The sequence below is a fragment of the Nicotiana tabacum genome, chromosome 13, assembly GCF_000715075.1.
Source record: "Nicotiana tabacum cultivar K326 chromosome 13, ASM71507v2, whole genome shotgun sequence".
NCBI lineage: Eukaryota > Viridiplantae > Streptophyta > Magnoliopsida > Solanales > Solanaceae > Nicotiana > Nicotiana tabacum.
Window position 1 is genome coordinate 121,222,231 of NC_134092.1, and position 13,168 is coordinate 121,235,398.

General features: G+C 36.9%; 1 protein-coding gene across 2 annotated transcripts; it reads right to left on the reverse strand.

Annotated features, from left to right (window-relative positions):
• Window positions 1-1,410: 1,410 nt before the first annotated feature.
• Window positions 1,411-12,799, reverse strand: LOC107803089 (mRNA cap guanine-N(7) methyltransferase 2). 2 transcript variants are annotated; one of them, XM_075228433.1, is made up of 11 exons: window positions 12,571-12,798; window positions 12,050-12,128; window positions 11,392-11,486; window positions 10,714-10,785; window positions 10,517-10,626; window positions 4,955-5,077; window positions 4,769-4,861; window positions 4,379-4,447; window positions 2,706-2,794; window positions 2,510-2,607; window positions 1,411-1,893 (listed from the first exon to the last, which is right to left on the reverse strand). In XM_075228433.1, exons 1-11 carry the CDS (start codon window positions 12,670-12,672, stop codon window positions 1,753-1,755), a joined length of 1,071 nt encoding a protein of 356 aa, XP_075084534.1. In that variant the 5' UTR covers window positions 12,673-12,798; the 3' UTR covers window positions 1,411-1,752. The 2 variants fall into 2 exon arrangements, with proteins under 2 accessions (XP_075084534.1, XP_075084535.1); XM_075228434.1 differs by lacking the exon at window positions 4,379-4,447 and having other exon boundaries at window positions 12,571-12,799.
• Window positions 12,800-13,168: the final 369 nt, after the last annotated feature.

A 13,168-nucleotide genomic window follows, 5' to 3' on the forward strand; every position in this document is an offset into this window, starting at 1 on the left:
CGATAGTACATAGAAGTCACTTTTAATTTTTTTCTTTTAAAATCTCTCAATCTAAGCTCCAAAACTCAACTTCTCTTCACAATTAGTTCTTTGTATCTTCTCCATAAAATACTCAAAACTCTATTGGAGATACATCTTTCTAGACTTTGAAAAGTTAATAGACACAAAAATAATGATTAAAGACAGTAGGAAAGGGGGATAAAATATATCATTAACTAGTTTCATTAGTCAATAATCTTTATCTTTAATCAATTATTATTATTATTTTATTTAAAAAAAATAAAGACAACTAAAATCTTCTCCCTTCAACGTTTACTTTGGCAAAGTAGCAAGTATTCGTTCACTCTGGGACTTCGATTGAAGCTTTTTGGACTGCTTACAGACTTTTATTAGTCACGATTGTAAGTTTTTTATGTTTTTAAATATTCTTTCGGCCACGAACTCGTAATCACTAAGTGTTCAAAGAGTTGCACGCCAAATTTTATTGCAATTAATGTTATTTTCATATTTACGTTAAAGATAATGGTATCCCGCGACGTTCAAATCCTGGGTCCGCCTCTGTAGTAAGGTATAGATATAGATATCATTTTTGTTTCCGAAAAATGATATAGACAAACTAGTTCTACAATAAGTTGAGAGGTGTCAGAACTCTCTAACAATTATATTCGTTCCTTTTGTATGTGACACATTTTCTTTCTTACGCTGTTTCAAAAAAGAATGACACTCTTCTAAATTTAGAAACAACTAACTATACACTTCTCATGTTATCCTTATTGAGAAACTTGTATAATCACATAAATATTATTGTATATTTAAAGCCATTAATTTCAAAATCTTATACTCACAAATGTTATTGCATATTTTAGACCATAAATTTTTTAAAAAAAATCATTTTTTCTTGAATTCCGTACGGACTCAATACATAAATTCAAACAGAAATTTAAGTCCAGCTCTGGGAAAGCGCTCGCGGCCTAATGGATAAGGCGCCTGACTTCTAATTTTGTCAATATTTTTCTCTTTTTACGTCAATCGCAGTGCTATTTGTTTAACTTGTTATAGTTATCTTTTACACATTTGTCACAAAATAAATAAGAAGAGACTCCATTTATGAGAATCAATGTTTTTGAGAAATGAAAAACTCAATTAACTTGTCTACAAAACATGAGCCATGCATTACATTTTCTTCAATATGTTTATGCCGGAAAAGGAAGAAAACCCAAACGGGAAAATCAACATTCACACCGAATAAAGGGGTGAAAAATCTGCATTCCGACAAACAGAATTTAAACATAATTGTGTGTGTGTGTCTGTTTACTCATCCAGAATTAAGTGCCAATTTAAAATTTCAAATGCTCAAATTATCAACAAATTTGAGAAATATTTCATCAGTCAAAAACTGCAACCTCGAAATCACTTGTAATCTGTGAATACATGATTGCATAACATCTATATATTTAAGGCCTGTAGCATATTTGTCCACAGAGGAAGTAGGTAACGGTTCAATTTTTGTCAAGCCAGTGAAGATGAATCTTCAATTGTTAATTACATCGAAACTATCTAGTTCCCGAAAGGATCTATATACATGGTGCCAAACCACTAACCAAAAATTCCATCCATGGTACAACAAAATGATATAATGATACACATCTTGCCGATCAACAAACCAAAATATCTATCCCTGGTCGAACGAGATGAAATGACTGAAACCGACACGGTCCTTCCAACTGCTATCCAATGTCTACACCAATCACATCAAATAGCTTCAGGGAATCGTAATTCGGGCGGACCAGGACCTAAAATCCCTTTTTGTTCAGTTATCTTGCCCAACCCTATAGATGGATCAGTCAGTCCACTCTTCTCCTCTTCATTCCATCCAATGACTTGCCAATCCATCTGAAACATGAGGAGATTTTAGTTAACCACTAGATCACTAGGAATAACATTGCAACAATGGCAATATTAAATAGCAAAAGACAGAGATGTTCTCTGCCAATAAACAACTAGGAATAACATTGCAACAATGGCAATATTTAACCGAGATGCTGCTAATCTAAAGAGTCAAACAATAACTCAATGGGATCGTTCACTTCCAAAAACAATTATGCTTTTTAAACACAGTTTGAAGACCTTATGAAGTTGAACAAAGGCTTTAAAGGTGGACAGAAATTTTAGTCCTATCCTAAGGTAGACTCTAAAAAAACCTACAAATCCTTGGAATCAATGCAGACTTAGCAAAAGATAGGATACAATGGAAGACAGAGATCCATATAGGTGATATCTACTAATTGGGAATAGGCTTTAGACTTGTTATAGAACTTCTAATATTATTATTGTTATTACTAGTATCTATATATTTATCGTTAAAACTTGTTTTTCACTTTTATTTTATTTGATATGATGATTACATGAGTTGAGCTTAAATGGAGGAATGAGTATTCATATAGCTCACCCCAACTTGTTTGGGACCGGGGATTAGTTGTTGTTTATCCTGAAGTTAAAGGTAACTTACCTCATCAGGATTGTGGCTTCCGACAGGCAAAAAGGGAGTCGTAAGTGGAGGTGCAATATCTGGATCAGGCTTTTGAAATATGAATGTGGTGAACAGACCTGCATAAGAAAATACCACAAGGATGGTATATGAGTGAAAAATGTAGGAATATGACTAGTTTTTAGTAAATGGTCAATGCAGTGAATAGACTGATTACCTAAAACATCATATGATCTGGGAAGAAGTCTTCCCCTGGGATCAATAAAGCTATGGCCTGCATCTTGTAGTATCCCAAGAACTTGTGCTCTATGAACGGGAGTAAAATGAAAGAAGAATCAGCCGCTCTGATAGAAGTAATTTATCAGATCGTATTTACAAGAGAAGAACTTTATGGATGGAGCCTAAAGACGCTTGAAAACAATGGTCTACATAAACAGACACTTCTAATAATCTAAGAAAACAGAGAAAAGGCTAAATAGAAGCATCTTTATCACATTATCAGTTATTCCCTTTGAAACAAATAAAAACTTTGTCATGCTAAAACAAATTCAAGCACTAAGGGTGATGCCAAACACTGTAAAGGAAATGCTATATAGCTGGGCCGGTTTCTGTAGAAGAATCAAGCAAATGGCGTGGAAGTTCGCCCCATTAGCTCTCATGTGGAAGGTTTGGGGAGAGAGTTTTGAGGGGATTGAGTCTCCTTTTTCACATCTTAAGAATAGTCTTTTATCTTTGATCGCTTTTTGGTGCACCCATATAGCCCCTACTTGTGTAGAAGATTGGGCGTCTTTTGTAGAGAATCATGTTCTGATGTAAATTCTCTACTTTTTGGTATATTTCTTGTATACGGGAGTTTTTTCTCCCTTTTGATTAATACAATTTACCTTATCAGAAAAAAAACAAATTCAAGCACTAATACCAGGTTGCACAGCAGTTTTTTTATTTTTTATGAAGTAGGTTGCACAGAGGTTTATCCACTGTTTGCTCAGTTATTCCCATCCAGCTAACCACCCTAACATAACCTTGGAAGAACGGAATTTAACAAAAACCAAAAAGAGCAACGTAGGAAAAAAAGTTATAATGAGAAAGAGAAAATTACGATGCAATCAACAACAACAACCACAATAACAAAAAATCCAATGTAATCCCACAAGTGGGGTCTGGGGAAGGGTAGTGTGTACGCGGACCTTACCCCTACCTTTCGAAGATAGAGAGTCTGTTTCCGGAAGACCCTCGGCTCAAGGAACAGTGAACTTTATCAACAAACAATAGCAGCAACAGGTAATAGGGTAATGGAAACGAATAACACAACATGTACTAATAACGAACCAGGAATAAGAAAATACAATAATAGGACTAGTTTTACTGACAAGCCTAGGAGAGACTCGCGACTAATCTGTCAACCTTCAATCCTAATACTCGTCCTCCACGACAAAACGATTGAAAAAGGTTGAAGTGATGGGTAACCATTTTCTTTCGCACTTACTAGGAAATACTATGGTATACTTGGTGAGACAAGTACAAAGCATTTCATAACACGAAGAGAGTTGCTCTGATGTACACAAGTTGGCCAGACAGTATTAAATCCACCTGAGTGCTCTGTGAGTACTCCGAGGCATGTATAAACTACTTTTTGACATAAAGAGTGTTGCTATGAAGTACATACTTTCCCTACCCAATAAACTATAAGATTTAAAAGTTTAGCTTTAAAAGACTTAGAATACAGAAGTGCTCGTTAACTGTTAACTTCATCATTTTACTATAAAATTAACGGATTACGTGCTTCGTCAATTACGTGCTAAATATTTCGGTAATTTCATAATAGATTAAGATGGTAAACAAGTAAATGAAAGAGGCATGATGGTGAAGTTGTAGGTTACAATCTATTACCTGTTATCATCATAAAAATCTGTCAAGTTCTGAATCTCTGTGTTCTCAAGACCGGCCTCTCTGGCCAACCTGAGGAATATGTTAATTACAGGATTTATCACTATTGGAAGGATAAGAAAATAAGAAAAACTAAAATATTTCTTCCCATCTTGGAAGCACAAGATAAATTGTTGACATCTGAAGCTCAAAAAAATGAACCAAACAAACCAAAGAAACAGACAGATAGCCTATAATGTTTGTAGAACTTTGGAATAGAATAACCAGATTCATATCAAGAGAAGAAAAAGAGAGAAAACATGTTTGGTTATTCCCATGACTGAAAAAGAATGATTTCAAATGGATGAACATTTGATCAAAGAAATTTGATAGAGGATGTTGAAAGGCATGAACCTGAGCAGGCTTGGGAAATGAACCAAGCAATGGGTTTCAGCAGAGATGTCACTTGCAAACTTCAATTGGTACTTCTTACCAAAGAAGGGAAACCTGAAATCCAATTCACAAGGGGACATAATCAATTGCCTCAAAAGCGGTACACAGTAAGATTAAACATCACTGAATGCTAAGCGGCTTACATACTTCTCTTCCTCAACCTCAAAGGTAATCATGTAATTTTCTGATCGAATGCAATTAGGTACAATGTTTGGTTTCATCGCCCCGCTCCTATTATGGTATGCTTCAACATTCTTCTGGTATTTTGCCCTACAACAACTAGATGGTCAAATGAAGTGCAAACAACCAAACAAGAGTAAACAAAAAATAGCATGAGGGAACCAGCATCAATAAGTCCCAACAAGTCCTTGAACCCAAGAAAGGTCCCTAGCCTACTAGACTATCTCACATAAGTATCTTAATGTTATATAATTATATTACTGAAAATAAATGCATATCAATGTCTTATAAAAGGGGCAAAAAAGGCACCCTGATCAAGAAATCAGCATATACATGGGCCATAAACATTCTTTAAAAAAAAAAAAGACAAGAAAATGGACAAAAGAAAGAACAAGAAATAAACAACTATAGATTCTTGTGTACGCCTATAACTTATATGAAATACTTTATCCAGTAGATCCTGTGAGAAAGCACGGGAGAAAATATATTATTGATATTGGATGATAAATACAATACAAGAGGTCCCTATTTATAGCTAGACACTACAAGGAGATATTACTCCTCTTCCAATGTGGGACAAGACTACACTATACATATCTGTAAACTAACACTTCCCCTCAAGCCGGTGCATACACATCATATGTACCGAGCTTGTTACACATGTAGCTAATACGAGAACCAGTAAGAAACTTAGTGAAAATATCTGCTAGTTGATCATTCGACTTTACAAACTTTGTAACAATATCTCCTGAAAGTGACAAAGTGACAATCGATCTCACTGTGTTTAGTCCTCTCATGGAACACCGGATTTGACGCAATATGAAGCGCAGTTTGATTATCACACACTAGTTCCATCTTGTTGATTTCTCCGAACTTTAACTCCTTGAGCAACTGCTTGACCCAAACTAACTCACACGTCGCCATAGCCATGGCCCGATATTCGGCTTCGGCGCTAGATCGAGCAACTACATTCTGTTTCTTGCTCTTCCACGAGACCAAGTTACCTCCTACTAGAACACAATATCCAGACGTAGAACGTCTATCAAAAGGTGATCATGCCCAATCAACATCTGTGTACCCAACAATCTGCTCGTGGCCTCGATCTTCGAATAGTAATCCTTTGTCTGGAGCTGACTTTATATACCGAAGAATGCGAACAACTGCAACCCAGTGACTATCACAGGGAGAATCCATAAACTAACTTACAACACTCACCGGAAAAGAAATGTCAGGTCTAGTCACTATGAGGTAATTCAATTTGCCAACCAACCTCCTATATCTCGTAGGGTCTCTAAGAGGCTCCCGTTGTCCAGGCAGAAGCTTAGCATTCGAATCCATAAGAGAGTCAATAGGTCTGCAACCCATCATTCCAGTCTCCTCAAGAATGTCTAAGGCATACTTCCGTTGTGAAATAACAATACCTGAGCTAGACTGAGCGATCTCAATACCTAAAAAATACTTCAATCTGCCCAGATCTTTAGTCTAGAAGTGCTGAAAGAGATGTTGCTTCAGATTAGTAATACCATCCTGATCATTGCCAGTAATAACAATATCATCAATATAAACCACTAGATAAATACACAGATTAGGAGCAGAATGCCGATAAAACATAGAGTGATCAGCCTCACCACGAGTCATGCCGAATTCCTGAATAATTGTGCTGAACTTACCAAACCAAGCTCGAGGGGACTGTTTCAAACCATATAGTGACCTGCGCAATCTGCACACACAACCATTAAACTCCCCCGAGCAACAAAACCAGGTGGTTGCTCTATATAAAATTCTTCCTCAAGATCACCGTGGAGAAAAACATTCTTAATGTCTAACTGATAAAGAGGCCAATGACGTACAACAGCCATGGACAAAAAGAGACGAACAAATGCTACTTTAGCCACGGGAGAGAAAGTATCACTATAATCAAGCCCAAAAATCTGAGTATATCCTTTTGCAACAAGACGAGCCTTAAGCCGATCAACCTGGCCATCCAGGCCGACTTTGACTGCATAAACCCAACGACAACCAACAGTAGTTACATGAAGGAAGAGGAACAAGCTCCAAGTGCCACTCGCATGTAAGGCAGCCATCTCGTCAATCATAGCATGTCACCATCCTAGATGAGATAGTGCCTCACCTGTAGACATAGGGATAGAAACAGTGGACAAAGAAGATATAAAAGCATAATGAGGTGACGACAGGCGATGATAACTTAAACCGACATAGTGGGGATTAAGATTAAGTGTGGATTGTACACCTTTGCGGAGTGCAATTGGTTAACTAAGAGGAGACAAGTCCGCAGTAGGTGCAGAATCTGATGTGGGGCGTGAATCACCTGGGCATGATGCTGGATGTGGACGACGATGATAAGTCAAGAGTGGTGGAGCTGCAGAAGGTTGAACTGGATTATGTAGAGGAACTGGAGCTATAGGTGGTGGAGCTACAACTCGAGCTGTAGGTGGTGGGACTGGAGCTATAGGTGGTGGAGCTACAACTGGAGTTGTAGGTGGTGGAGCTGGAGTGACTGAATCTCCAAAAAGATGAAACTGGTAGTACCTCAGAAATATCTAAGTGATGACCTGAACCTGTGAAGTATGATTGGGTTTCCAAGAAGGTAACATCAGCGGACATAAGGTACCGCTGGAGGTCAGGAGAGTAGCATCGATACCCCTTTTGTGTTCTTGAAAAATCCAAAAATACGCACTTAAGAGTACGAGGAGCTAACTGGTGGAGCTACAACTCGAGCTGTAGGTGGTGGGACTGGAGCTATAGGTGGTGGAGCTACAACTGGAGTTGTAGGTGGTGGAGCTGGAGTGACTGAATCTCCAAAAAGATGAAACTGGTAGTACCTCAGAAATATCTAAGTGATGACCTGAACCTGTGAAGTATGATTGGGTTTCCAAGAAGGTAACATCAGCGGACATAAGGTACCGCTGGAGGTCAGGAGAGTAGCATCGATACCCCTTTTGTGTTCTTGAAAAATCCAAAAATACGCACTTAAGAGTACGAGGAGCTAACTTATCTGTTCCTGGAGTAAGGTTATGGACAAAACAAGTGCTTCCAAAGATACAGGGTGGAAGAGAGAACAAAGGTAAGTGGGGAAACATGACAGAGAATGGAACTTGGTTCTGGATAGCTGAAGATGGCATACGATTAATAAGATAGCAAGATGTAAGAACTGCATCCCCCCAAAAACGCAACGGAGCATGAGATTGTATGAGTAGGGTACGAGCAGTTTCAATAAGATGTCTATTCTTTCTTTTAGCTACCCCATTTTGTTGAGATGTCTACGGACAAGATGTTTGATGAATAATCCCATGAGATTTCATAAACTGCTGAAATGGGGAAGACAAATACTCTCAGGCATTATCACTACGAAATGTGCGAATAGAAACCCCAAATTGATTTTGAATTTCAGCGTGGAACGTCTGAAAAATAGAAAACAGCTCAGATCGATTTTTTATCAAAAATATCCAAGTGCACCTGGAATAATCATCAATGAAACTGACAAAGTAGCGGAATCCCAAGGTGGAACTGACCCGACTAGGACCCCAAACATCTGAATGGATTAAAGTAAAAGGTGACTCTGCTCGATTATCAAGACACCGGGGGAAATGGGAGCGAGTATGCTTACCGAACTGACATGACTCACACTTTAGAGCTGACAAGTGAGATAAACCAGATACCATTTTCTGAAGTTTTGACAAACTAGGATGTCCCAACCGTTTATGTAATAAATATGGTGAATCAGTAACAGGACAAGTTGTAGAAGGAAGACAAGATGTGAGTCTATGTGATTTAGCAAGGATAAGGTAATAAAGTCCGTTTGATTCACGCCCGGTACCAATGATCCGCCCTGTACTGCGTTCCTGTATAAAAACATGGTCATCAAGAAATAAAACAGCGCATTTAAGTGATTTGACTAAGCGACTAACGGCTATGAGATTAAAAGGACTATTGGGAACATAAAGGACTGAATCTAAAGGTAAGGAAGGAAGTGAGCTTGCTTGACCTATTGCAGTTGCCATGGTTTGAGACCCATTAGCCATTGTGACTTTTGGAAGAGATTGAGAATACGAAATAGTAGTGAAAAGAGATTTGTTACCATAAATATGATATGATGCACCTGAATCAATGACCCAAGACTCAGAGGATGAAGATTGGGAGAAACAAGTCACGCTATTACCTGTTTGAACAACAGAAGCTATCTCAGAAGATGTCTGCCTACATGCTTTGTACTGAAGGAACTCAATATAATATGCTAAAGAAACCATCCGACTATTCAAAGCATTGGTTCCCATGTCGCTACAATTTGTAGTAGTAGGGTTAGCTTGAAATAGTGGAAATAAGTAACTCCTGTGGGAAAACTGAATAAATAGCTTGAAAAACACTATTTACAACAGGAAAACAGAACATTGTTCTGCACTGGAAACAATGTTTACGATGAAAACACTGTAGCTCGCCGGAATCTACTGTAGCTGACGGAAAAACTCAAAGTGGTCGGAATGAAACAAAACCAGTGAGGGTAGGATCGGAATTACAAGGTGATCCTACTGTTCAACTGGAACTTTTTCAAAATCTGGCCGGAACAGTGCTCACGCGCCGGTGCGTGGGTCAGATCTCGCCCGAAAAATTTTCTTTTCCAGGCGCGTGAGGGCGAGTGGACGTGTTTTTTCCGGTGGGGTTGACTGGGGTTTGGTCGCCGGAGCCTGAGGAGTCTTGTGGTGGTGTTAGTTTTTGCACAACACCAACAGAAAGTGATTTGCTTACGGACAACCTTCTAAGTAGCCGGAAAATTGGACGGCGAAGAGGTCTTTCTTCTCGGAAGTCGCTGGAATGATGCACAGCGATGGGTTTCTCACTAATGCTCTGATACCATGTGAGAAAGCACGGGAGAAAATATGTTATTGATATTGGATGATAAATACAATACAAGAGGTCCCTATTTATAGCTATACACTACAAGGAGATATTACTCCTCTTCCAATGTGGGACAAGACTACACTATACATATCTGTAAATGAACACCAAATAATATGAATCTACAGAATCAAGGAGTCATTACAGAAGAAAGAGGAATTTATAATCCAACATACTGAATGAAGTCGACATATTGATTATAGCCCATAAACAAGGATCTAACTTTTTTCCTTTCTCAATTTGTTGAATAATGTGAATTATCACAATAAGAATCATGACCTACTATAGTGTGTGGACAATTAGAAATTCTGTTATTCTCCATTCATCTCTTCAAGAAATATGAGAGTACAGCAATGCTAATTTTACATCTGAAACGGTTAAATTTGGAAGTCCTATGGGTTCCTACTATAGTATGCTTCAACATTCTTCTGGTATTTTCCTCTACAGCAACCACAAGGTCACATGGAGTGCAAAGAACCAAATAAGACTAGGCGGAAACTGAGACAAAATAACATAAGCTAGTTTAAAGCATTAAGAAGACTCCCCACTTCAGCAAGATGAAAAGAAAAAAGACTACAACAACATAAGTCAACCATGCAGTTTTTAGTTTCATACCATATAGTAGATGAGTCAGGAGTAATACCAAGAAAGTAACCCCCAGGTTTAAGCAAAGATGATACATTATGCAATAACCTCCTTGCTTTCTCTTCACTATCAAAGCACAACTGCAAGTAAATATCAGATTAAATTTAATGCTACTGACAGGTGCTAGAAGTGTACATAAACAAGACACTAGTACAAGAGCAGCTAACCTGTAAATTGTGCATGCAGAAAACAATATCGGCCTGCTTTTCCTTGTCCTTCCAATAGGAGTCTATATCTTCCTGCACAGAAAATGTACTGTCATGCAATTAAATGTCAAATAGACCAGTCATGCACTTTAACATACAGAAACATACAATAAAATTCATAGGCCGAGAACTCAGTAACCATCTCGAACAAATGAAGGGGAAATGACACCCCACAATAAAAGCAATATTAATTGGATAAAACCATAAACTCAACAACAATCTGCTTTGTGTTGCTGAATAGCAACCAATCACACAACTACACAAATAGGGAAAAGAAAAAAAAATTAAGGCACAAAAACAAAATGTCCAGCGAAACAGAAGGAAGGGCAAGAGACTAAAAAGGTACTTGCACACGGACTACTTGAAATACAAACTATATAAGTAAAGCAGGAGGGAATGAAGATTCAATCTTTTCAGATAAAATTCAATTCACCCTTGGAGCTAGATATCACTTCAACAGTCTTGGCCATTCAAACAGAACAGAAATTGATCAAGAAAGTAAAATACAAAACAGTAACCCACCTTCCAAACAGAATCTCATAAGGAAAACCAACACAATCCTTGATTCATAAATTAATTAAGCATAGACCAAGTAAATTATGCCCAAAAAAGAAAAAAAGAAACAATTGTTGGACTCACAATACAAGGGTCAAGCTCAATGAACTCAGATGTGTAAGCCTTCCGCTGACTCTCCCACGCTTCCTTCACTTCGTTCACTCCCGACATTGCCACATCTATTCAACACAAAGCTCAATTTTTTATATATGAACAGTGTGTGTTAATGTATTACTCTTTCTGTTTCAGTTTTCAATGAAGGCGTTTGACTGGGGACTTTTGACACATAAACTAAATATATACCAACGTAGGCTCAGAATCTTGTTCTTAAACATCTTATGCTACTAGTGTAGTAGCCTTTTACTAAGGATAAAGTGGAAATGTTAAAATTAAAGTCTCTAAATATTTAAGTATGTCAATCTTTTAGGAACAAAGAAAAAGGAAGAGTGTCTAATAAAATATTTTATGTATGCGTATATATGTGATGAGCAAAGTCCAATATTGGTAGCTGAAAAGAAAGTGAAGCTACATATAAGGTGTCGGGATACTCTTAATGGTGTGAGGCCTTTTGCCAAAAGCGTCGGGCTTGATGGAAGGCAAACAGTTTCACACCATGTTAATAGTATCTTTAGGCTAGTTTATGTGTTTGTTTGTTTGTGCGTATATATACTATGCGCGTGTGTGTATTATGTATCTTAGAAAAGAAGAAAAGAATTCAAGAGAAGAGTAATACTGATCATACCAATGCCGATGTAGTGACCAATTTGAGCTTCATCCCACTTCTCCACATCAGCTACTTTCCCACAATACATATCACATACCTACATATCATATTATATGTTTGAAAAAAGAACACTTAGTGGGCGTTTGGACATAAGAATTGTAAAATTCCAAAGTAGGTGGAAAATTTTTTTCAAGCGAAAATGGTATTTGAAATTTAGAGTTGTTTGGACATAAATATAATTTTGGGTTAGTTTTTGAAGTTTTGTGAGATTTGAGTGAAAATTTTGAAAAATAGCTTTTCGGAGTTTTTCAAATTTTCTAAAAATTTACAAAATGCATGTTCAAGCGAAAATTAAAAATTTTATAAACAAAAGCTGATTTAAAGAAAAAGTGAATTTTTTTTGGAAAAAAAGGAAAAATTTCTTATGTCCAAACGGGCTCTTAATCAGAAATTTCAAAATTTATATACATACATGTGTAACAATTCAAGTATTGGGCAGAAGCATAAATTATAATAGTGTGAGAGAGTAGATTACATACAGAGGCATAAGGGGAGACGAAGATTTTGATAAGCGCTGTTTTAACGAAATCGAGGAGTCGATGATGAGTTAACTCGCCGGGTCTGTGACTCGCCATCGCCATCTCTAAAACCTCTGCACAAAACCCTACTCACTACTCTCTGATTCAGTAGCTAGCTCGGAAATAGGCAGTGAAATTGTAAACTCTACTACTGCTTATGTTTCACGAATGACACTATTAACATGAAAGAATCAAATAAAATATCTTATGTCGAGATTTTAAAAAAAGGTTGTGTTATTAATTAGATTTTTTTGAATTACCTTTTTTTTTGTATATTTCTAACTATAAAAATAGTGACATCAAACAGTTTTGTTTCAATTATATAATTTTTGTTTAAAATTTTCAAAAATCAAAGTTCATATGTATATTACAAATTAAATATACTGATTGTCACTTGTGCTCTGGATTTATTCTCTTAGTATTTTATATAAAAAAAATAATGAAAATAATGAAAATATCTAAATTTACTCTTCAATTATCGAGTGTTATTTAATTTTACCCTTCATTAAAAATTAAAAATAAAAATATAATTACTATTACCGTCGTATTATATTTATTC